Raw genomic sequence first — 26,714 nt, forward strand, 5'->3', positions numbered from 1 at the left:
GGTACTACTAATTAAAGCCAAACAACTTTAGACTGGTAAAAAAACAAGGTAGGGAACAAATACCCGAACTTTTGTTGAACGTTTTTCCATAGATCTGGGGTTATTTAGATTGTATTTATGTATTTAAAGGTACAATGCAGCTGTTTTATTTCATTTCTGAGTTACAATTAAGAACCATACTGTGATTGTTTTCAGTTAAAATGGTCAAAAAGGAGCAAAAATAGCTTCTTCAAAAAGAGACATTTCTCAAGCAAAAATTTTGCAAGGCAGGCCACAATTCAATCCCACCAAAATAGGCTGAAATTTCAACCGGTCTTTTCAACAGATCTTACACTAAAAGGGCATTATCATCATTTTCAAAATGTCACAGTATTATTCCAACCTCATAGCGTGGAAATATACAGTGAGCTCCAAAAGAAACACTAGATACAGTGAGCTCCAAAACTATTGGGACAATGACATATGTTTTGGCTCTGTACTCCAGCAGTTTGCATTTGAAATGATACAATGACTATGATGTTAAAGTACAGACTGTAAGCTTTAATTTGAGGGAATTGTCATCCATATCGGGTGAACCGTCTAGAAATTACAGCACCTTTTACAATAACATGATAGGTTAGCATTTCTAGGTGGGATGATATTTATGCCTCTGTAACTTTCTCACTCATCATTATTCACGATTCATTCAGGATTATCTGTAATCATGGTAGCATCCACATTAATGTAATATTTAGAAACGTATTCTATTCTTATTTAAAATAAAAGTGACTCCAAAATGACACAATACATTATTTACCATTAATTTCCATTGGGCACAAAATAATCTGACACACAACCAAAACAAACAGCAAATGCATCCAACAAATTTGTACAGTAACAAGCTTAATGTAGTCATTGCGTGCTAGGAATATGGGACCAAATACTTCACTTTTTACTACTTGAATACACATACAGTCCCTTCAGAAAGTATTCAGACCCCTTTACTTTTTCCACATTTTGTTAGGTTACAGCCTTATTCTAAAATTGATTAAATAAATACAAATCCTCAGCAATCTACACATAATACCCGATAATGACAAAGTGAAAACAGATTTTTTTGCAATTGTATTAAAATAAAAAAACATATCTTATTTACATAAGTATTCAGACACTTTGCTATGAGACTCGAAATTGAGCTCAGGTGCATCCTGTTTCCATTGATCTAACCATCCTTGAGATGTTATTTTTTTAAATATTTTTTAGGGGGTAGATCAGCTTTAATATTGCAGATAGATTGTAACTTTCGTCAATGTAATTGTCTCCATCACTTCCAATCCCCCATATATTTTTTTGCAAATATATATATATATATATATATATATATATATATATATATATATATACATATACATATACATACATACATACATATAAATATATATACAGTGGGGAAAAAAAGTATTTAGTCAGCCACCAATTGTGCAAGTTCTCCCACTTAAAAAGATGAGAGAGGCCTGTAATTTTCATCATAGGTACACGTCAACTATGACAGACAAAATGAGGAAAAAAAATCCAGAAAATCACATTGTAGGATTTTTAATGAATTTATTTGCTAATTATGGTGGAAAATAAGTATTTGGTCAATAACAAAAGTTTCTCAATACTTTGTTATATACCCTTTGTTGGCAATGACACAGGTGAAACGTTTTCTGTAAGTCTTCACAAGGTTTTCACACACTGTTGCTGGTATTTTGGCCCATTCCTCCATGCAGATCTCCTCTAGATCAGTGATGTTTTGGGGCTGTCGCTGGCAACACAGACTTTCAACTCCCTCCAAAGATTTTCTATGGGGTTGAGATCTGGAGACTGGCTAGGCCACTCCAGGACCTTGAAATGCTTCTTACGAAGCCACTCCTTCGTTGCCCGGGCGGTGTGTTTGGGATCATTGTCATGCTGAAAGACCCAGCCACGTTTCATCTTCAATGCCCTTGCTGATGGAAGGAGGTTTGCACTCAAAATCTCACGATACATGGCCCCATTCATTCTTTCCTTTACACGGATCAGTCGTCCTGGTCCCTTTGCAGAAAAACAGCCCCAAAGTATGATGTTTCCACCCCCATGCTTCACAGTAGGTATGGTGTTCTTTGGATGCAACTCAGCATTCTTTGTCCTCCAAACACGACGAGTTGAGGTTTTACCAAAAAGTTATATTTTGGTTTCATCTGACCATATGACATTCTCCCAATCCTCTTCTGGATCATCCAAATGCACTCTAGCAAACTTCAGACGGGCCTGGACATGTACTGGCTTAAGCAGGGGGACATGTCTTTCACTGCAGGATTTGAGTCCCTGGCGGCGTAGTGTGTTACTGATGGTAGGCTTTGTTACTTTGGTCCCAGCTCTCTGCAGGTCATTCACTAGGTCCCCCCGTGTGGTTCTGGGATTTTTGCTCACCGTTCTTGTGATCATTTTGACCCCACAGGGTGAGATCTTGCGTGGAGCCCCAGATCGAGGGAGATTATCAGTGGTCTTGTATGTCTTCCATTTCCTAATAATTGCTCCCACAGTTGATTTCTTCAAACCAAGCTGCTTACCTATTGCAGATTCAGTCTTCCCAGCCTGGTGCAGGTCTACAATGTTGTTTCTGGTGTCCTTTGACAGCTCTTTGGTCTTGGCCATTGTGGAGTTTGGAGTGTGACTGTTTGAGGTTGTGGACAGGTGTCTTTTATACTGATAACAAGTTCAAACAGGTGCCATTAATACAGGTAACGAGTGGAGGACAGAGGAGCCTCTTAAAGAAGAAGTTACAGGTCTGTGAGAGCCAGAAATCTTGCTTGTTTGTAAGTGACCAAATACTTATTTTCTACCATAATTTGCAAATAAATTCATTAAAAATCCTACAATGTGATTTTCTGGAGAAAAAAAATCTCAATTTGTCTGTCATAGTTGACGTGTACCTATGATGAAAATTACAGGCCTCTCTCATCTTTTTAAGTGGGAGAACTTGCACAATTGGTGGCTGACTAAATACTTTATTTCCCCACTGTACATACATATCCTTTTTTAAAATATATTTTCCTTTATTAGTTTCTAACCCTACCACCCCTCCCCTAATTGGGGTAAACTAGTGAACAACAAAGCTTAGGCCTCTACTTCCAGCTTATACATACTAAATACATTTTATGGACACAGTCAATTTTATAATAGTTCGATTTTGTTTGATTTTACTCCTGAACTTCCTCAACCTCTCCGATAATTTTCATGATGTCCATCCGGTTAGCTTCTAAATTTTATATGCCATATCTTTCAAACTGTGCTCTTTCACAAAAGTTCTTAACCTATAACCTATATATGTATTATGGACACAGTGTGTTTTACATTAGTTATCTTGTTGTTATTAGTTGTTATTAGTCCCAACCTTATGCTCCATTCAACCCCTCCCATCTATCTCTTAACACCATCCATATTGGATTTCAATTTGCCATATATTTTTCAACTGTACTGGGATGTTTCACAAAAGTTCTGAACATTTCTATTCTAATTGTTTCTACAGATTGTAAATAGAATTTTTTTTTTTTGCTAAAAGTATTATTATATTATTGATCGATTGACTATGACTTTTCAGATCACCCAGTAGTGCTATCTGCAGGGTTAGCTCCAGGTAAATATTGCAATTCTTCAGCCATTCCTGGACCTGTGACCAAAAACAAGCTACAAATGGACGGTACCAAAACAAATGATCTAATGATTCTCTCTTCGCAGCAGAATCTGCAGAGCTGGGAAGATTGTATCCCCTATATAAATAACATTCTATTGGTATAATAATTTAAATTGAATAATTCATAGTTTTGAATCTGACGTCATTTTGCGTATCAGTTCATAAACCATGTTCCATGGAATCAGTACGTCAAAAATCTCTTCCCAACTATTTTGCAATCTATATGGGACAGCTGTCATTCCTTTGGTCCTTAAATTAAACTGGTATACTTTTTTATTTATCACAATTTTCTTTAACCAATTATGGTCTTTAATGCAGGGCCGGCAGGGAAGTTCCTTACTTTTTCCCCCTCCCACTTTCCTCTTCCATTTTTGCGGAAATGCTGCAATTATTTGGTTGTAATTTTGGGTAGAGCAGATATTTCCTTATGTTTTTGTTAGCTGCATGTGCGACATAACTCCACCAGTCCTGCCTATGATATCATTTACGAAGATTATACCTTCATGACGAACCCGATGGTCACTCTGACAAAGCTCTAGAGTTTCTCTGTGGAGGTGGGAGAACCTTCCAGAAGGACAACCATCTCTGCAGCACCCACCAATCAGGCCTTTATGGTAGAGTGGCCAGACGGAAGCCACTCCTCAGTAAAAGGCACATGACAGCCCGCTTGGAGCACCTAAAGACTCTCAGACCATGAGAAACAAGATTCTCTGGTCTGATGAAACCAAGATTGAACTCTTTGGCCTGAATGCCAAGTGTCACGTCTGGAGGAAACCTGGCACCATCCCTACGTTGAAGCATGGTGGTGGCAGCATCATGCTGTGGGGATGTTTTTCAGCGGCAGGGACTGGGAGACAAGTCAGGATCGAGGCAAGGGTGAACAGAGTAAAGTACAGAGAGATCCTTGATGAAAACCTGCTCCAGAGTCCTCAGGACCTCAGACTGGGGCGAAGGTTCATCTTCCAACAGGACAATGACCCTAAGCACACAGCCAAGACAACGCAGGAGTGGCTTCGGGACAAGTCTCTGAATGTCCTTGAGTGGCCCAGCCAGAGCCCGGACTTGAACCCAATAGAACATCTCTGGAGAGACCTGAAAATAGCGATGCTCCCCATCCAACCTGACAGGGCTTGAGAGGTTCTGCAGAGAGGAATGGGAGAAACTCCCCAAATACAGCTGTGTCAAGCTTGTAGCGTCATACCCAAGAAGACTCAAGGCTGTAATCGCTGCCAAAGGTGCTTCAGCAAAGTACTGAGTAAAGGGTCTGAATATTTATGTAAATGTGATATTTCAGTTTTTATTGTTATATAAAATTTGAAAAAAAATTCTAAAAACCTGTTTTTGCTTTGTCATTATGGGGTATTGTGTGTAGATTGATGAGGTTAAAAAAAACGATGTAATCAATTTTAGAATAAGGCTGTAACATAACAAAATTTGGAAAAAGTCAAGGGGTCTGAATACTGTCCGAATGCACTGTATAAGTGAATTTGTCCCAATACTTTTGGTCCCCTAAAATGGGTGGACTATGTACAAAAAGTGCTGTAATTTCTAAACGGTTCACCCAATATTGATGAAAATACCCTCAAATTAAAGCTTGACAGTCTGCACTTTAACCTCATAGTCTGGATCTCACTGTATATAAAACACAGGAAAATCACGTTTTTGACTGCACTGAGACTTTAATCTTTATTTTAGCTGGGATACTCCCATTGAGACCAATGGCTATTTTTCAAGGGAGCCCTGCATGTACACAAATCATACAAATTTACAATATTTACAAATACAATGCAAAAATAAATAGAATATTTACAAGACATATACACTACTGTTCAAAATAAGCAATAAAACTGGCCTTCTTGCGACTAGTTGAGTTTCTGGAGCATCAGCAATTGTGGGTTCGATTACAGGCTCAAAATGGCCAGAAACATTCATTTCTCAGAACAAGAATAGACTGACGAGTTTCAGAAGAAAATTATTTCTTTCTGGCCATTTTGAGCCTGTAATCAAACCCACAATTGCTGATGCTCCAGATACTCAACTAGTCTCAAGAAGGCCAGTTTTATTGCTTCTTTAATCAGCACAACAGTTTTCAGCTGTGCTAACATATTTGCTAAAGGGTTTTCTAATGATCAATTAGCCTTTTAAATTGATAAACTTGGATAAGCAAACACATTGTGCCATTGGAACACAGGACTGATGGTTGCTGATAATGGGCCTCTGTATGCCTATGTAGATATTGCATTAAAAAATCAGCAGTTTCCAGCTACAATAGCCATTTACAACATTAACAATGTCTACACTGTATTTCTGATCAATTTGATGTTATTTTAAGTGACCCCAAACTTTTGAACGGTAGTGTAAGTAAAGCAATCACAATTATGTTAGACAAAAGCATTGGAGTTATTTGCAGTGTCACATGACATTCTTTGCTAATTCATTGAATTTTGGTGGATGTATGGAACACACAGGACTGATGGTTGCTGATAATGGGCCTCTGTACACCTATGTAGATATTCCATTAAAAATCAGCAGTTTCCAGCTACAATAGCCATTTACAACATTAACAATGTCTACACTGTATTTCTGATCAATTTGATGTTATTTTAAGTGACCCCAAACTTTTGAACGGTAGTGTAAGTAAAGCAATCACAATTATGTTAGACAAAAGCATTGGAGTTATTTGTAGTGTCACATGACATTCTTTGCTAATTCATTGAATTTTGGTGGATGTATGGAACACATTGGGAACAAGTCTCTCGAACCAAGCGTTTCCCACAAGTTTCAAACTCACCTCGCGAGGTTCAAGTGTCCTATGACTAGACCTTGAGCCTAGATATAACCATGTAATGCATGCCGCTAAACCACCCACATCCTGTGGAGAAACCCCAACTTCTGCGGCAGTAACTTTGGGAAAACTTCTGTCTGTTTATTTGAAAAGCATGATGTAACCTGACTCCATTAAGGCCTTTTGGGAGCCAAGATGTCTGTTCTGCCTAGTGTTAGCCCAAGTATGAGTAATCTCCCATTTCTGTAGCATGCTCTTAGCCCCAATCATTTCAATAATTTATACCTTTTTTCTCCTTTTGCCATTTACGGAGCACTGCCCTTCTCAGGTGGACATGAACTTGTATAAAGTCTGTTCTCTCAGACATTTACTGTAGATGTTCTCTGGAATATGCATCAAGATGATACCATGCCCAAATGGATGAGAACTGAGCCATGACCTGTAAAATATCCCAGTGCTGTTACGCTAAAATGGTTCAGGGAGAAAATTGGGAAGTGTTCTTATATTGGAGAGTATGGTTTGCAAGTTAAAAAAGTTTGCATGTCGTCATTCAAGGAGTAATCTGACTATAATTCTATACTATTTTGGTGTCCAAAATATGTCTTCCTTGCACATTACATACACAAAACCACTCCCATGTTTTACTTCACTTTAGCACGTGCTCTTTTTAAAATGTATCTGTCTGCAAAGAAAATCCACCCAGCCTGTTTCAAACCCAAAAATGAATCGATGAATACTGCAGGTCAATAATGTGCTTTAAGCACAGTTTACATTTGTGAACGACCGCCTCGATTCGGTCTTATGTAGCTACATTTTAAATTGTGTTTTTTACATTGGATAAAAGTAGAGACTCAGAGCTAGAAAATGGTGAATCATACACTGCAGTTGAGGAACAATGGGAACGTAATTCTGCTTTGAAAGTTGATAAACTTGTAAACCCACTTTTGAGAAAATTGCCCTTGAATGTTTTGGTACACCTACTGGAGAGCTCTTCGTCTACACTCATTCAGCATTGTTCACACCCTCTTAAGCCTTAGTCCCACCCATCTCTTTAATGATTCACATGAGGCTATGTGGTAAACAAACGCTATATCAAATCAAATCTACGTTTATTTGTCACATGCACAGGATACAGAAGGTGTAAACGGTACAGTGATAGTACTTGCATACTTGCAATATAAAAAACAGAAAATGTCCAGAAAAAAATATTGTATAAATATGTTATCATTATTAGATGACGTTTACCCAACACACATTGATGGGTAATGTGAAGGAAACGCTATAACCACCCCTCACCCACTAAGTGGATGGGTCACTATTGTCTAGACATGTACACATGTTCATGAAATACAATCGATGGCTGTAATCACCCTCAGACACACCTGCTAATTTGATGGGTCATATAATAATCCGGCTGAAGTGGAGTCTTTTGTTTAGACATGTAGCTAGCTAGGTAGCTAGCTTGCTAAGCAATGAACCGGCATAACCGCAACTCATACTACTACCAATACAAACATTGTCAAAACTGTAGTATGAATCTGCAGGTAGCTAAAGCTAACAAACTAGGTTCAACGTTAACTAGCTAACAGTAGGCTATAACTAGCAATGCAAATGGATTTCTGATTTGAATAATATTACTACACAGATCATACATGTAACGTTAGCTAGCGAGCCAGCAAGCTAACATTTGATAGCTAACTAACAGTATGCTTTAACTTGCAATAAAAATAACTTTCTGACTAAATTAGAAACGTATATCTGGAAAATGTAGCTAGACATGGATGAACACTTCATGGCAGACTGGAGCCATTTACCTCAGTTTTGTTTGTAGCTACATCTTGTTTGGCCAGCTTTGTGTCAAGTCACTCCGGTTCACACTGACCGTAGCGTGTGCAGAAAGTAGCCCATCACTTTTTCCTACTGATCTGTCGATAGTGCCTGCTAAATTCAGGGCATTAATGTTGTTGAGAAAAGTAGCAAAACTTTTGTAGTTCTCGATGGCTAACATTATATCTTTCAAAAACGGCATGGTAGAAAGGACTGTCAACACATACTGAACAGCTCACGTTATAGACAGAAGCGTGCTACATGGCAGACCAATCCAAACTCATCTCCCGGCATGTCCAGCCCATACATTATCTCAGCCAATCATGGCTAGTGGGAAGGTTCCTGTCTTTTTTCATGGCTAAACCAACTAGGCTCGTAATTTAACAATTGTATTTGTATTTCTGGATGGAATACACGTTTGTTATTAAGGCACATGAAAGTTCACATGTCCCAAAAAAAGGGGAAAAAAATTAAATAAATGAAACGAGTCACATTTGAGTAATTTAGCAGACGCTCTTATCCAGAGTAGTTAGGGTTAAGTGCCTCGCTCAGTGCCGCGACAGATTTTACACTTATTCAGCTTGGGGATTCAAACCAGCGACCTTTCGGTTACTGGTCCAATGCTCTTAACCGCTAGGCTACCTGCCGCCAGGTCATTAGGAACGCCCGTTTGACCAAACTGACCTGGCTGTTTCTGAATGTAAGGTACATGAAGATTAATGAACCAATATGATATCTCACAGGCCTTCTGTCTTGTTTTCCTGCCCGGCTGGGAGGCTCACCTGGTCTCTGACACTCCCCTGGCCTCCCACTCCCCTTGCGCTCCTATAGATGTGTTGTGGAGCTAAACAGGCTACTATGTGGGTGTTATTTACTAGTTAATGATTAGTGGATGCGATTGTATTCCTTATCTCAAGACTGTATTCCTTATCTCATGTGTCTTGGATGCTTCCATTCTCACCCTATTGGGGAGGGAGAGAGGTGGGGAAAGGGACAGTGAGATAGAGAAAGACTGTGTCTGTTTCCTTGTTGGAGCTTCATGGGAATATAATAACATATTTTTTATCTCAATGCTACATTTAATTAATAAATTATACCTGGAATACCCATATTATTATATTCCTAGAATAGCAAGATGGCTTTGAATGTAAAGAAAACATACTAATACAGGTAACTGCCAAAATAAAGGAAACCCCAAAATAAAGTGTCTTAATAGGGCGTTGGGCCACCACGAGCCAGATCAGCTTCAATGTGCCTTGGCATAGATTCTACAAATGCCTGGAACTCTATTGGAGGGATGCGACACCATTCTTCCACAATAAATTCCATAATTTGGTGTTTTGTTGATGGTGGTGGAAAACACTGTCTCAGGCGCCACTCCAGAATCTCCCATAAATGTTCATTTGGGTTGAGATCTGGTGACACACACACACCCACCCTTTAATCCCTATATGCTCCTTTGAGACCCTTCTTTCAAAGTCACTGAGATCTCCATCTAGCCATGGTAGCCAAAATAATGGGCAACTGGGCATTTTTATAGATGACCCTAAGCACGATGGATGTTAATTGCTTAATTAACTCAGAAACCGCACCTGTGTGGAAGCACCTGCTTTCTATATACTTTGTTCCTCATTAACTCAAGTGTTTCCTTTATGTTGGCAGTTAACTGTACATGATGGAATGCACATCAATACAGTTCAAAAACAGTTCTTCAAAGCAGAACATATATAATACATACTCCAAGTGATTTGGAACAGGTTAGACGTACAATAAGATGTACATTAAAACATGGAGAGATTGAAATGACTAAAAATCCTCATGGCATTAAGCGTTAAGGGCATCATCACAAAGCATCTTTATGAAAGAAACCGCACTACTGCACTGTTTATGTATTCCTAGCCACGGCTTCTTTATTTACAAATGCTTAATGTGCTCAAAGGAGAGAATGTAAGTTGATGGACTGTTAAAACCAGAGCTCCCGAATGAAGGCTTCCCGGGTGATGAAGCAAAAAAATAAAGAGACTGGCATTTATCCTTTGTACTTGGCAAATAGCTCGAAGCTTTTCTGAAGTAGCTTTTTGTTTTTTCCTCTGCTCCTCTTCTTGATATTAGTAATAATAACAGAAAAAAGTGCTGATGATGGATAAGTTGACGAAGAAGACATCCCCCCCTAAACAAATGAGGTTCCATTTTCTAAGGTAAATGGATTCATCGCTCAGGGTAAGAGACAGCAAATGGAATATGCTAAGTGAAATCCTAAACAGAGGCAAGAAAGAGAGAGAGAGAGAGAGAGAGAGAGAGAGAGAGAGAGAGAGAGAGAGAGAGAGAGAGAGAGAGAGAGAGAGAGAGAGTAGGAGAAAGACAGGATGAGCTGTAGAGATGCCTGATGGAAAGAAAAAGGTAGATAAACAGGGATAAAAACACAGACTGATGTAAAGATAGGAGGAAGGAGTCACAGGAAGAAATGCTGAAAAGAGAGGCATACAAAGACAAAGTGGTAGATGGAGGCAGCGACCCCTCTCTTTTCAGCTGTCCCTCCCTTCCTCCCTCCCTTCCACCGTGCTCCCTTTAAGTGATCTCCACCACTCAAAGGTAGTACATCTGTCTGAGCTGACGTGCAGTCTGCAAAGCTAGGCGTGCATTTGAGCGTAAACAGAGCTTTGTGCCTGTGGAGAGAAGGCCCCAGTGCCTGTGGAGAGAAGGCCCCAGTGCCTTGTGAAGATGCTGGAGGAAACAGGTACAAAAGTATCTATATCCACAGTAAAACGAGTCCTATATCGACATAACCTGAAAGGCCGCTCAGCAAGGAAGAAGCCACTGCTCCAAAACCGCCATAAAAAAGCCAGACTACGGTTTGCAACTGCACATGGGGACAAAGATCATACGTCTGGTCTGATGAAACAAAAATAGAACTGTTTGGCCATAATGACCATTGTTATGTTTGGAGGAAAAAGGGGGACGCTTGCAAGCCGAAGAACACCATCCCAACCGTGAAGCACGGGGGTAGCAACATCATGCTGTGGGGGTGCTTTGCTGCAGGAGGGACTGGTGCACTTCACAAAATAGATGGCATCATGAGGAAGGAAAATTATGTGGATATATTGAAGCAACATCTTAAGACATCAGTCAGGAAGTTAAAGCTTGGTCGCAAATGGATCTTCCAAAGTTGTGGCAAAATGGCTTAAGGACAACAAAGTCAAGGTATTGGAGTGGCCATCACAAAGCCCTGACCTCAATCATTTAGAAAGTGTGTGGGCAGAACTGAAAAAGAGTGTACGAGCAAGGAGGCCTACAAACCTGACTCAGTTACACCAGCTCTGTCAGGAGGAATGGGCCAAAATTCACCCAATTTATTGTGGGAAGCTTGTGGAAGGCTACCCCAAACGTTTGACCCAAGTTAAACAATTTAAAGGCAATGCTACCAAATACTAATTGAGTGTATGTAAACTTCTGACCCACTGGGAATGTGATGAAGAAAAAAAGCTGAAATAAATCATTCTCTCTACTATTATTCTGACATTTCACATTCTTAAAATAAAGTGGTGATCCTAACTGACCTAAGACAGGGAACTTTTACTAGGATTAAATGTCAGGAATTGTGAAAAACTGAGTTTAAATGTATTTGGCTAAGGTGTATGTGAACTTCCGACTTCAACTGTACATTTCTGTTGCACTCAGGTCAGCTGATGTGATCTGCTAGTCTGCTAGACATCGATGGCTGTAACAGATTGGCGACTGGGGCTACAGGGACTGCAGGCACGGAGGAACAGTGGGTGGGGGTCAGTTTAGAGGGGCTGGCCTAAGAAATCCCACCCCTCCCCTATCTGTCAAGCTGCAATGGAAGGGATTTTTGGTTTGGCAGGAGCAGTGTTCAGCTCGGTACAGTGTGATTTCTGTGAGAGGCCATTTGTCCTCGTAATGAACCTGTCATATAAAAATAACATTCATTTATCCTGGTATTGACAAGACTGAGCATTTTGCATGCATTTATGGGGGGAAAACGTTTTTTAAAAGAGGCTCCAGTTTACTGTTAGCTAATCGATTTTAATGCTCCTCTCTATACGTTGACTCCTGTACTTTTACATTTTCAGTGTCATCCTGAATGAAGAATGAGTGGGCGTGTTCGTCTGTGAAAGAGGTTTCGGAAAATAGAAAATAAAGCAGCCGATGATTAATTGATTGACTCAGCAATGGAATCCCCATAATCTTACGCATTAGCCGAGGGTTTTTTAATAGCAAATAAGAAGCATTGAATTAATTATAGAATCTAAAAGGGGATTAATACATGAAACAATCAGTGGAGAGAGCGAGTGGGGAGAGGATGCTATTTTTCACTGAGACAGAATGGACACCTGAGGTTAGAGAGCTTTCTCCCCCCCCACCCTCTAACCTCGTCTCTCTCTCTCTTCCTTCCTCCCGCTCTCCGTCTCTTCCTCTCACGCTTTCCTTCCTCTCCTTCCTTTCTCTCTCTCTCTCTCTCTCTCTCTCTCTCTCTCTCTCTCTCTCTCTCTCTCTCTCTCTCTCTCCTTCCCTTTCTCCCTCCTACTCCTAGAGAAATTGCCATGCATATTTGTAATGGGATACCTAGCTTCTTGTCAAAGCTGATACATTACGATCATTAATGAACAGACCGGACACAATTTCACAACTCAAATTCTATTTGACCCCTCAGGCGATAGAGGTGAAAAACATATTTCAGCAGCTGTTGAATGTGCTTCATTTTCACACTTGGTCCCTGCATTTTTTGCTAATTAACTTTATGTGCTCTCTAAATTATTTGCATCCCTTTGTTTTGCAGGAAACAGTTGATGCCACTTTGTTTGGGAGGCATGGTAAAAAATTAATGGTGTGAACATTTCAACGTTAAAACATTTAAAAGAAATTGGAATCCTTAACCTTAACCCCTAATCGAAAAGTTGTCTTGGCTAATGATACGAGTGCGTGCTCAGTCTTCGGTATGTTGCGTGTAGAATATCTTAGTCTATTGATTGATGATAGGCCCTGCTGAAGTTTTGAAACATTGCAAGCCAAGAAATTGTGAAATACAGCATTTCATTGCGAGATACAGATTTTGATTGCCGATAGATAGGCCTAGTGTTATGATTCCATCTGCCTGGTTGCTGACCTGCTTATACTGCCCCCCCCCCCCCCCTCCTTCCGTCACTATCACGCTATGAAAGATGCAAGTGTTTGTGTTCTCGGACTCACGGCAACTAATTAGTCTCCTCCGTTCCAAAAATACTGAATCTTAAATCGATTCCTAGCAGAAGATTTGTTTTCTTTCTACTAAATGTCTTGGTAAGCCACGGTATTTAACAAACTTTAAAGTAGTTTTTTAGGAGAGAGTGGTCTACGCGCAGGCAGCTCAAGATTACACGACTATCAACACCAGCTGTACTTGGCTCACGGTACCAAATACCAAATACTATTTACCCAGTGTCACCTGAACACAGTCATCTGTGTCACACTTGGCAAGGAAATGGCTGAACATATTTCCACCTAGAACAAAAGCATGTCCAAACACAGTCAGTGGATTATTGACAGAAAGCTGGATTTTGAGTAACTCCCATCAGCCGGTCTGTTTACACAGCGGTAACTGGGTCAGGGGTTTTTGCTACAAATGTGAACTATTCATTTTCTTTCTAAATCCACAAGAGATTAGGGAGGACCGACAAGTCCTGCGGGTAGATTTTATTATTCTCTGTTTGTTTTTGTTTTTGTTGCTTTAGAGCCACTAGCGTAATATTTCCACAGATCAGATTTTATCAAATGCCTTTTACGTAACATACTATTTGGGGATGAAGCTAGTCAGAACTAGGCGATTATGTGCGAGTGAAGATCTAAACAGAGAATCCGATATTGTATAAAATGGAAGAGGCTTTTAGTTCGATCGAGATGACCTAATAAGATTCATATGATGCGATGCTGCGATACACCCAGATTATGCTCAATCAGTCCCATAATCAATCTGCCATATCTTAGAGTGAACATCATATACTACAGTACCAGTCAAAAGTTTGGACACACCTACTCGTTCAAAGGTTTTTCTTGATTTTTACCATTTTCTACATTGTAGAATAATAGTGAAGACATCAAAACTATGAAATAACACATATGGAATCATGTAGTAACCAAAAAAGTGTTAAACAAATCAAAATAGATTTGAGATTTGAGATTCTTCAAATAGCCACCCTTTGCCTTAATGTCAGCTTTGCACACTCTTGGCATTCTCTCAACCAGCTTCACCTGGAATGCTTTTCCAACAGTCTTGAAAGAGTTCTCATATATGCTGAGCACTTGTTGGCTGCTTTTCCTTCACTCTGCAGTCCAACTCATCCCAAACCATCTAAATTGGGTTGCGGTCAGGGGATTGTGGAGGCCAGGTCATCTGATGCAGCTCTCCATCATTCTGCTTCTTGGTAAAATAGCCCTTAAACAGCCTGGAGGTGTGTTGGGTCATTGTCCTGTTGAAAAACAAATGATAGTCCCACTAAGCCCAAACCAGATGGGATGGCATATCGCTGCAGAATGTGGTGGTAGCCATGCTGGTTAAGTGTGCCTTGAATTCTAAATAAATCACAGACAGTGTCACCAGCAAAGCACCCCACACCATAACACCTCCTCCTCCATTCACACAATAACACCTCCTCCTCCATGCTTTACGGTGGGAACTGCACATGCGGAGGTCATCTGTTCACCCACACTGCGTCTCACAAAGACACGGCGGTTAGAACCAAAAATCTCCAATTTGGACTCGAGACCAAAGGACACATTTCCACCGGTCTAATGTCCATTGCTCGTGTTTCTTGGCCCAAGCAGTTCTCTTCTTCTTATTGGTGTCCTTTAGTAGTGGTTTCTTTGCAGCAATTCGACCATGAAGGCCTGATTCACACAGTCCCCTCTGAACAGTTGATGTTGAGATGTGTCTGTGACTTGAACTCTGTGAAGCATTTATTTGGGCTGCAATTTCTGAGGATGGTAACTGTAATGAATTTATCCTCTGCAGCAGAGGTAACTCTGGGTCTTCCATTTCTGTGGCAGTCCTCATGAGAGCCAGTTTCATCATAGCGCTTGATGGTTTTAGCGACTGCACTTGAAGAAACTTTCAAAGTTCATGAAATGTTCCGTATCAACTGACCTTCATGTCTTAAAGTAATGATGGACTGTCGTTTCTCTTTGCTTATCTGAGCTGTTCTTGCCATAATATGGACTTGGTATTTTACCAAATAGGGCTACCTTCTGTATACCACCCCTACCTTGTCACAACACAACTGATTGGCTCAAACGCATTAAGAAGGAACTAAATTCCACAAATTAACTTTTAAGAAGGCACACCTGTTAATTGAAATGCATTCCAGGTGACTACCTCAATCTCTGCTTGGTTTGCTACACCTTCCCCTCCACTAGAGACTTGAGTCCATTGATGGTCAAAGGTCATCACTTTCACTTGCATCTTAAGTATTCCAAGTATTCAACATTGAGACGTTTATAATCTGACAAGGAATCCAACGGAATCCCATAAGAGGGGGGATCAAGTTGCAGTATGATGGGCATACATGTAATTCTTAAACAAGCCCTGTATGTACAGCAGTGTCTTAAACAAGCCCTGTATGTACAGCAGTGTGTCTTGAAGGGATATGTTGTGTTTGAGTAGCTCGCACCGAAATGCTATCAGTAAAGAGTCGATTGACAAATCAGTATCGCAAACTCCTGGTGGTCAATAACCATTTACGCTCAAGAGCTCAAGCCTAATCTCTGTCATGCACACACACACACACACACACACACACACACACACACACACACACACACACACACACACACACACACACACACACACACACACACACACACACACATACAGAACAGCTATCTTAGTACACATGGAGAGCACACCGTCAGCACACCTTTTATCGGTTCAGATGCGTTAAAAGCATAATTTAGGTGACAGCTTTCTTGTTCAAGACAGTGCCAGAGAAAGAAGGCAGTGAAACCAAAACGTCAGCAGTATGAAATTGATAGGACTGTTTTGTATTGTGTCAATCTCTTTCATTTCCTAGACCCTTTATTTATGATGTGCTTCCCCCACCTGTTCTGCTTGACAACTAAAATAAAGAATTCATTTAAAAATCAATTTATTTCATTATAGGATATCAATTATATTAAAGCATATTTCCTTTGGTCAAAATAACCCTGGAAGGGTAAGTTTCTAAGGGAAATCTGAAATCAGAGACGTGCCTCACTTAACCTGTAGCCCTGTTTCTGTTTCAAAAGGAAGAGGAGTACGTGCTGACTGAATTGCCTTGGCACAAGTGAAAACTCCACTTTAAAAAGTAAAAGGAATAAGCTAATTAAATCACAGTCAAACATTGTGCACACTCGTCCGAGGGCACAAGATAAATCAGTAGTATGATCAAGAGAATGATATTGCAGTTCAATTTCCTTGTAAAAAAATACATATAGGGACACGTTTCACCTCTGTAGAGGGTTTATGGAGGGAATGATGGATGGATAAGTGGAGAAACACAGCCAGACAATATTGCGTCCATACAAATGCTCTCTTTGAGGTGGAACTGCCAAATTTTTGAATATTTCAACCCAGCTGTACATAGCTGATAAAGCTAATGTGGGTAGATTGAGAGGCCTGTCATCATTGATGTGCTAGACTGTAAAAGATCACCCTTTTACCGCGGTGAGAACTGCACCTTGTAGGTAGAGCGAGAGGAAAACAACAGCGGGGAGGGTGAGAGATGTAGGGGAAAACAGAGAATGAGAGATAGCGTAAAGGAGAGCAAATGGCGTCATAGATTTGGCAAGAAGAGAAATTACTGTCTGCCTTTGTTACTGAAGAGCTCTTACATTTGGTTGAGTAATTTTGAGAGAAAACAAAAGCATAATTAACAGTTCCCTCTCGAATACCAACATAATTGAATACATTAGTTCAACGGGTGCAGAGAGAGGAACATTTTGTTGAAGAGGATTCAGGTTCGCCCTTTAGTGGGTGTACTAACTGGTTGTATTGCACTTTATGGGAAAAAAAACGTTTGTCAAATTAGAGCGAATGCTGTCGTAGTACAAGAAGCTGTCCTACTCAACATTGCTTATTTTTCTTCAAAGGTTTGTGTCTCAACCAAAAGCACCTTAAAATAATATAGTCCATGGCAAAACTAAAGAAACAGTGTTCTCCCGTCACAAAAGATGGTCTGTTATCAGCACAATAGAATACCAAATCCTAGGCATGCTACACTACCACGTAACCCTCCGGGTCACATACAGTATTGAAACAGAGGGGCTGGCACGGATGAACTCAATAACAGTAGTGTTGCACAGTCTGTGGTCTTTGTCGAAAACCATTTGCCCACACATCCTGCACTGTTGGACATCTGCCAGTGTCCTGGAGTAATGGTCAAATCCTGAGTGCGTCACGGTGCCAGTCATCCTTAGATCGCCTTTTCTGGCAGGTTTTCTCGGCCTGCAGATTTCGCTCCCTCATCAATGCCCTGATAGATGATTTGTTAGATGATTTATCCTGGACTCCAGCACCCTTTTTTATCGCCAAGATCATTTCCATTTTATCCTCTCCTGAGGTCACTGCACTCTGTCTTTCATTCTCTCGTTCCTTCTTGTTCCAGCTCTCTCTTTTCTGTGTGTGTTGCATGCCTGCACTTGTAGGTCACTATTGTCCAAGTCCATAAAGCAACCAAGACTTAATTAGAACTAATTTCCAATTAATTCCCAATCAGCAATGCATGCCATGGACTAAATTATTGTCATTGGAGGAGTGTTGGTGAAGCAAAAGAGACGGTTGGCTAACATTCCTAACCCGGGAAATTCTTCATATTCCAGGATGTTGCTTTATTTATTTGGGGCTTTGATCGCAGCTACATTTCTAATCAGTGTGCCTTAACTGAACATTACACGCTATACTGAGGAGAAAAGGCTGTGGCTGCTGTGTGATTTAGGGGGGGGGGGGGAGCAAATAGTTACTACCGTCACACTCAAAAGGAAATGGGAAATGTTTTGTGCCCTTTTTGTGCTGGGATGAAAAACCTTATCTCAGGACCAAAAATAAGAATAAGAGCAAATCCTAAACTGGGCATGCTGTACAATAAAGCTAAAAGGAGTGAGAAATATAAGACGGATGGGAGTCATACTTGAACGGTTCCCCCAACCGACATTCCAGCATTACGATAATCCGCCATCTTCAGGCAGGAGCAATTCCCAAACAACAATGATTCTCAGCACGCTCTTTCGCCCGCGTTGCGCCACAGCAACTGACCTGTGACAGCCTCTTTAAGTAGATTGTATCCGCTCAAAAACGTCCAACAAATATATCTTATTTTGGCCTGCAGGGATTTTCCCAGAAGAATAACCTCAAGCCTGGGGTGAAAAGTCTGGTTCCGCCTGAGGGGGAAAAAGGTCTGACTGACTCCAATCCTTGTGCGGCAGGCACGGAATTAAAGCTGGAATGTGACCGGAAAGGTTTATGTCTTTATGGATTCCTTTTTTTTTTGGGGGGAGTCCACCATACCACAGAAAAGGCTTATTTCCTCCCCTCAAATCCCTTTGTACTTATTAGGTCATTTTGAAGTTGAATGCAGTGTGAATTATAGAAACCACTATGGTGACCTTGCTGTATTAGAAGTGTTGACTGCCAGATTTATTAAATATTCCACTCACAGCTCAATATTCTAGTCAGGATCATGTGAGGGTGGTTAACTAGCAAATAATGGCACACAGCAAGTGCACACTTCCTGACTTCCTCTCCCCAGATCAAGTGTTTGGAGTGTCAATAGGAAGCTGTCCGTCAAAGAAGTGGTTTCTAATAGCTGTGTAAATCTGCTGTTAGAATTGAGAAAATATAGAGTGGCAGAAGGAGACATCCAGCCCCTTGGTTCACCTCGCTGTGATAATGAAACGCTCCCCGTTGAGTTAACCGCATTAGGCCCACAACGTTCTGTAAACAGGGTACCCCCTCCTTCCTCACTCTTCTCTCTCTCACTCCATCCACCGTTACACAAACTGGGCTAAGTTGGTCGGGTAAACAGTAACTAATCTCATCCCAAATGTTAGCCTGGTCTGCCGAGACCCAATTAGCCAGATTTAATTAGCGGTCCTCCCAAAGAGAATATTACTTATGTTTGTCAGTTGTAATTACACCACTGTGCAAAGTGGGTGTTGCGCCAGGGCGTTTTTGGAGCGTTCTTTGGGGTTAAGGGAGAAGGTTTTGGTGGTGGCAGTCAAGACAAATTAGAGGGCTGGTTAGAAAGTTGAAGCTTTGCCAAATGAGTGACTGTTAAAGATACTTGTATGGCTTCCCTTATCATCATGGAGAGAGCAGCATGTTGTTAGGCAGACAAATTGGAAACATAAGACTGATCGATAGACATCATTTGCTAATAGCCTGAGCTTATGTCCAATGACCTAGGGTCTTAAGCCAAAACATGCACACTGAGGTACTATTTGAGCCAATGTCTTTTTTTCCACCCTTGCATACTTGGCACCTGATGGCCTGACTGGTTAATGTGTGCAGATTGTCATTGCAAGTGCTTTTATATCAAGCACCAGCGCTCAGCAGTTCTTTAGAAGGTGACTTCAGCATTTCTCCCCTGTATCTCATTTAGTGTGAAGATCCATTGTTGAATACAGTATGGTCTTGATCAAAGTTATGAAACTGCCCTTGTCTTAAACTGTCCTTGAGCTTTCATGGTTTTTTTCTCCAGTGAGGTGAAAAAGAACCCTCACAGAGGTCTCTTTATGCTGCATTTTACGTCAATGCACAGAGAATGGTGATGTGATGCATGCTGAACTCCGACACACACACACACACACACAAATTCAACGTTTTCCAATTTCCAATTCTATCACAGGAAACAGCCAAGAGTTCCCTGAGCGGTAACGAATTAGCCCGTGTTGATCATTTATGCAACTGCAAGTCGAAAACCCAAGCCCTTACTATTAGCAGAACTGCAAACAAAGCACATAGTCAAATTGCTAGCTGCTCTGACCCCGTTAGATTAATTAATTCATTCCTTTTTAACACTTTGTCAATAATTCCACCGTTTTTCAAAAAGGCGTACAACAAACATCATGATGCATAAATTAACTAGCGATTACTTTTATTTGGCTCTTGGCCTCCTGAAGAAAATACTGCCACGGTTCGGCCCGATTTGAGTTGTTAATCACACCAGAAGTGGAGGAAAGGTGTTTAATTTTCTCATTTATTAGCACAATGCTAATTATTTACATTTTAGTCAGAGCAGTTCATTCTATGAGGTAAACATATTTACTGGGAGTGGCAGAGGAAGGTGAAAAGGGACTGTGGGAAGACAAAAGGTGCCTTTTTGGTATTTTTAAATCACAGGGGTAGTTTTAGAGTTATGGTCGGGCAGTGTCTGCAGATACCTCTGATGTCATGACATCTTGGCTGCTATGGAGGAGCACGACTGCACTAAAGAACTGTATATCATACTGTGAAGTAAGCAGGAATGTGTTCAAAAGGCCAGACAACTTTTTGTAACAAGACCACTGGTTTCAGAACTGCCGCTCAAGCGATGTCAGCTGCCCATACATTATGTTATTGGAGTTGAACCCGTTATCACCCCAAAAGGAAACGATAGGAGTTGCCAAAATATCCTTGAACAGTATTCAACTTCAAATTGCGCAGGATACTGTAAAATGGTAGTTTAGAAGACGGCATCATAAGAAATACAATTGAACAGGCAAGACAGCTGTTTGTCTGGCGTGAAAGAACAATGCTTTGACATACCTTAGATCTCTCAAACTCAAGCTGATTTTGTATCAAACAATCAAATTCTGACAAAGACCACACAGTGGATATATTTGAACATGTAGGCAGTGTCCTGCGGTGTTCTCTTTCAACTAGCTTTGTCTACGGAGTAAAATTAACAAGGGTATTGCTTTTCCCAGCACAAGAGCAATTTGGATTTCTCAGAGGACGGCAAAATTATGATCTCCTGAGCACCTTTTTGCCCCCTCAACAATACATTGTACTTTTCTCCGACAATGATTTCTAGGCTGCACGTATTGTCACATCCCATTATAATATTCAACATGCGTCCTCCGAGGCATGCTCCTGGCTATTGTGTTCGAGCAGGTAGCTTTTGACTCGCTTTAAAAATCGACTGATTTTCCATTCGACCTTGGAACGGGCTGTGGAATGTTCTGGAGAGGGAGCTACCTCGCTCAATTAATTCCTCTCCTCCACCTCATCCTCCTCTCCCTCTCTTCAAACGAACACCATTCTATGTAGCGTCCTTGTCTTTTTTACCGGTCTTCTTTTTACTTGGAATCTAAAACCATTTCTCATTATTTAATACAGTGTGGGCTGTAACCAGTTGATTTAATGTCACATTTGATGTATTAATCCGCAAAGCTTTTAAGGCATTCTTCTTGACCAGCTTTCTTAACTGTATGCTCTTAAGTCATGAGAGGTGTATTTCAAAATAGTTGATAAGTTATACATATTTATTTTTCTTGTAATTCTTTTTAACAACCAAAAGTAAATAATTTGACTCACTGGTTTAGTATAACAATAGTCCTTATCATTTTGTTGTCCATATTTTAGACTTGGACTATCAGTATTACATTTGATGGACCTGCATGAATATCCAACATTGACACAAGTTAAAGCCTTATCTGATACCAAATCCATGCCTTTATCAATGGTTAATTACCATACAATGAGAGAGCATGTTTTGTGGTGACTTATTTTTGTATAATAGCCCAAAGACTCCTTACTAAATAAAAGTGGAAGTTGTGTATTTCCTCAACACACTCTGTGGCTCTCTCTCCTGTCCTCCCTCTCTCTCTCTCTCTCTCTCTCTCTCTCTCTCTCTCTCTCTCTCTCTCTCTCTCTCTCTCTCTCTCTCTCTCTCTCTCTCTCTCTCTCTCTCTCTCTCTCTCTCTCTCTCTCTCTCTCTCTCTCTCTCTCTCTCTCTCTCTCTCTCTCTCTCCCTCTCACTAGTTGCCTTGTGATCAGTTACTTATTTCCATTTGTTTGCGGTGTGATTGATTGTAACTCAAGATGTTAATAGAGTGCACATAGCCAGTAGCGTTGCCCCAACAGGTAGATCAATACGACGCAATGGAGCTAAAATTAGCAGTGTGCTACGCTATGATATCTATCGCCTAATGAGGAACACATATTCAAGGTTGTGTGAGAGTGAGTCTCTTTATGTAGGATGAGGAAACGTGATGCCAGCAAACTTTTAAGTGAACCAACCCACAGGGCATACCTAATTTCTTTAATGGCCAATGATAGAGAAGAAGATACTTAGGATACTTAACACCTTGGATTGAAGATGTATGCTAAACTGTGTGTTTGTGTCATGATGTATTGCTAATAACACTTAAACCTGTGTTGTCTTATTAAGACCCCTTCCCCCTTTCCTTAATTACTCTGAATCGCCCCAAAGACACTCTCCAAGTTCATTATTTAGAAGTTGACAGTCAAACCTATGTGAATATCAATAGAATGGCATTCTATTTCTGTTCTTATGTCCTCATCACCAGCATCCAATCGTTCAAGTAAACCTTGGTTCAGGTTGGGACACTAACTTGAAGAGGGAAAGCTTTGAAGCTCAAAACGAAGTTCCTCATTTGTAATGAAGTCGAATTCCTGAAAAGGATTTACCCGCCGCAATATCCTCTCCTGCCAGATAACCAAAAGCATCGTTGGAAGGCAGCCACGACTGTTGTCAGCTGCACAGAGACAGCGGCTGCTCAAAGCTGTTTCCAGCCTGATGTGTGTCTCATGAAACTTTAATGAAGAGAGCACATCAGAATAGGTGGATTTTGTGAGAGGGAAGGAAAAATACGCTAATTAGCTAATTATCAAGATGGGAAGAGCGAAGCTTTAAGGTGTGCTTCAGCCTCATTGGTATGCCAACCGCATTGGTTCTGTGTGCCATATTAGTGTTTTAGCGTTAGCTGTTAGCTTAACCAAGGTAAAGCAAAAGCCATTTTGGATGGGATATGTGACCCAGCGCTCTCTGTAAAAGCCTTCTCTCACTGTGAAAGGGAGTCAGCTTCCTGCTAAGCGCCTCAAAGGCCAGAAAAGCTGATGTAGGCCTTTGATTGTCTTTGTTTTGTTAAACAGAGAAAATGTTTGCTCAGGAGCAGGAGCTGCAGGAGTTATCTTGTCTCGCATCTCGAAGAACAGCGAGGGGAGCAGCCCCACTTTCTGATAGCAGCACTTTGTGGTGCAGGCAGAGGAAGAGACAGGCTTATGCAACGTGGCAGAGACACATGTACACTCTCTTGTCACACCATCCAATATGCACTTGTACACACGCTGAGATGCAGTACAAATTCTCAAAACACACCCCAAGTGTCAACTGTCTGAAAAATCTGTTATGTTTTGTGTCACAATTTTTGAATGCAGAGCCTTACTGAATATTGTGACTAGTGGTTATGTAAATGTTCAATCTCAATTTTCCTATTATTTGTATTATTTGATGGTTTCTGCAAAATATAACTCGGATGGAATCAGAAAATAGAATTATGTCACTGAATAACTGTTTAGAACATGACAACAGAATGAACGTAATGCACACATACACATCTCGAAATGTCACTTTCCCTTGCACGCTCGCTATCTCTCTGTCTGTCTGTCTGTATGTCTGTCTCTGTCTCGCTCTCCCACTCACACACACATTCTTGTTGATTCTAATCTCCTATTGATTGTGATTGTCTGCTGTCTTCCTTTGGCTCTCTCCTCTCCCACTCTTCTCACTTGCACTCAATGAGCTCACAGCTATGGTTTTCTCTTGGTTTTCACAGAGGACCAACTGCCCGCTGGTTTCCCCACCATTGACATGGGCCCCCAGTTGAAAGTGGTAGAGCGAACTCGCACGGCCACCATGCTCTGTGCCGCCAGCGGCAACCCTGACCCAGACATCTCCTGGTTCAAAGATTTCCTGCCCGTCAACACCACCAACAACAACGGACGCATCAAGCAGCTCAGATCAGGTAGGGTGTCACTGCCGCCACCGGAACTAAACCGGGAGTACTATTTTATATTTGCACCCCAATCCCTTCTGTTTCTGTTCTCTCGTTCTCCTCCTCCTCTTCTTCTTCTTTGGCTTTGATTTAGTAGGTAATGGCATTGTTTCTACTGCTGCTTCCTCCTCCTCAACTGTGTGTGTCCTGGTGTGGCTCGTCTGTTCCTCCCACCCCTGTCTCCGGTTTTGTCATGGCTCTGTCAATTATCTCCATGTTTGTTGCCGCTTCAGTCTGACTCTCATTGCTCACTGCTGTGACTGTTCTTCTGACGAGTTTCTTTTCTTTTGGTTTAGTTGATTCCCTTTGACTGCCTCGGTGCAGTGTTTGACGGATCCATTCTCTTCTTTTGATTTCCTCACTTCTTTTTCACTTGATTTCTCTTAAACAATGAATATTCAACATTGGGCTTCATTCAGAACTTGCAAATGAGAACCCGTGGTTTTTAGCAAATGAGTTTATTTTTAAGACTGCAAGAGAAAATTGCCGAACGGAGTGAGTAGGCAGACATTTAAGCTATTTCCTTTCTAATTATTTGTCCTTTTGGTTGTGATTTAACAACAAAAGGTCCTTTCAAACTAACAGTTGTACTAAAACAGAAAAGAAAAGCTAGCCGAACTTCGATGAAGGGAACCTTTCCTTCCGGAATATTTTCCGGCCATAAGTAGCCACAGTAGTGTGTGAGACTTGTGTCTAGCTTTCCCAGTCCCTTGACTCTCTCTGGATATACTCACTGCTTTTCCACGTAGACTCCAGCTTTCGCTTCCCAATGCCTGTGGCTTATTCCCAATACTTCCTCATCCTGATTCCCTGAATATTCAAAGTTTCCTTTTGATACTGTATAGCATTAGAAATTCAGAATCCATCAGATATATGCTTATCGTTACTTAACTCGTAGTTTGGCTAGCAATATTTGCTAATAGCAAGCTGTTTAAGATTTTGCACTACTTCTGGTACACTTAGTCTTCTATGTTTGACCACCTGTCTTCCCAGATTCCACAGCTGTCCTTTGTTAAATTGTCTTGTTAACCCTCCTTTGCCTTGTTGTTGTCAACAGAAACTGTAAATTAACACTTTTTTTATGTGCGACTTTCATTCTCCTGTGACGTAGAGTTGATAAAGCTTTAACTCTGACAAAAAAAAAAATGTAACTAAACCTAAGGAATATAATCATATTTTTATGCTGTCTTTCTTCTCTCCGTATTTAAATCTACAGAGTCATTTGGTAAGTGCTTAATTCTGAAGCACACTTCACTCCCCACTAATTTTTCTTCATGTTATAACTATTAATAAAATGCATGGCATGCATTTTACTAACAGTTAGTGTAGACACACAGATAACCCTAGTGGCACACATATACTCCACCCCCAAAAAAATAAAATAAAAATAATATAATAATAGTTTTCCTATAAGCCATATAGGCACATTTTCCAGAGCACACACATTTCACCCAGCTTAAGCCCAGTATATGCCATATCCACCACCTTTGTAATATAACCTACCTATCTAGCCTCACTGTATGGTATCCTCTCACTCAATACCTCACCCACTCACCCACCTACCTACTCACTTACTCACTCACTCAATCCTGTATAGCCTACTAGCATTATAGAGATTTAAGCAGATGTTTAACGATTACTAGGAGGTCAAGCTAAAGGGTTCCAAGTCTATTAAATGAGTCTCTTCCCTCTCATATTCAAATGCCTCCAAGCCTTCCCTTCAGTAGATGGTCTTCAGAAGCCATGCCACTTCCAAAATGGCTGCTCCCCTGCTGCACACCACTGCACAAAGTTCTCTGACCTTCTCTGACCTATGATACCTTCCTATGATGAATCCTGTCTTTTTTTACCAATAGAGTAGAGTTCTCTCTCTTTCTATCTCTCTCTCTCTTTCTCCTTCCTCTTTCCTCTAGTACTCATTATTTACGTACTCTGATAAGTCTAATTTGATTCTTCTTCCAAAGCCCCAAGACTCTATCTTCTCGTACTAATGCTTCTTCTTTCTAATCTTATTTGCATTCATATTATCCACCCAGGTGGTACACCAATAAGAGGTAAGAGTGCTGAACTGACGTTCACAGAATGAACAAAGCAACTTCATTCTTGCTGTCGTCCCATCCATCCGCCCGTCCGCCTCCATTTTTGTCCTGTTTCCCGACTCCGAATCCCATTTCATTCCCATGATCGACTTTCCTTTTTATTTGTCCTGTTCTGTTGACTTCATCCAATCTCCATTTTTTTGTCTATACTTTACTTCCTCCTTTGAATTTTGATTTGTAGAGCCTTTTTCAAAAAACTCAGTTGTGATATGCTTGCTCCGGCTCAAAGAAGCATATCCAATGACAACTTATTTTTTTCGAACTCAAATTTGTATTTCATTTT

At 40.7% G+C, this 26,714-nt stretch overlaps 1 protein-coding gene across 30 annotated transcripts in view; it reads left to right on the forward strand.

Annotated features, from left to right (window-relative positions):
* LOC121572096 (receptor-type tyrosine-protein phosphatase delta-like) overlaps positions 1-26,714 on the forward strand; it is a 668,511-nt gene that overhangs the window by 563,199 nt on the left and 78,598 nt on the right. For 21 of the 30 annotated variants that reach the window (XM_041884003.1, XM_045221719.1, XM_045221730.1 and 18 more), the window contains 3 exons: positions 24,114-24,302; positions 25,549-25,557; positions 26,369-26,386. In XM_041884003.1, coding sequence (XP_041739937.1) covers positions 24,114-24,302; positions 25,549-25,557; positions 26,369-26,386 — 216 coding nt within the window. The remainder of the gene's footprint in view (positions 1-24,113; positions 24,303-25,548; positions 25,558-26,368; positions 26,387-26,714) is intronic. The other 9 variants (XM_045221724.1, XM_045221747.1, XM_045221744.1 and 6 more) reach the window with 3 other exon arrangements.

Source organism: Coregonus clupeaformis, chromosome 8 (genome assembly GCF_020615455.1).
Source record: "Coregonus clupeaformis isolate EN_2021a chromosome 8, ASM2061545v1, whole genome shotgun sequence".
Taxonomy (NCBI): Eukaryota; Metazoa; Chordata; class Actinopteri; order Salmoniformes; family Salmonidae; genus Coregonus; species Coregonus clupeaformis.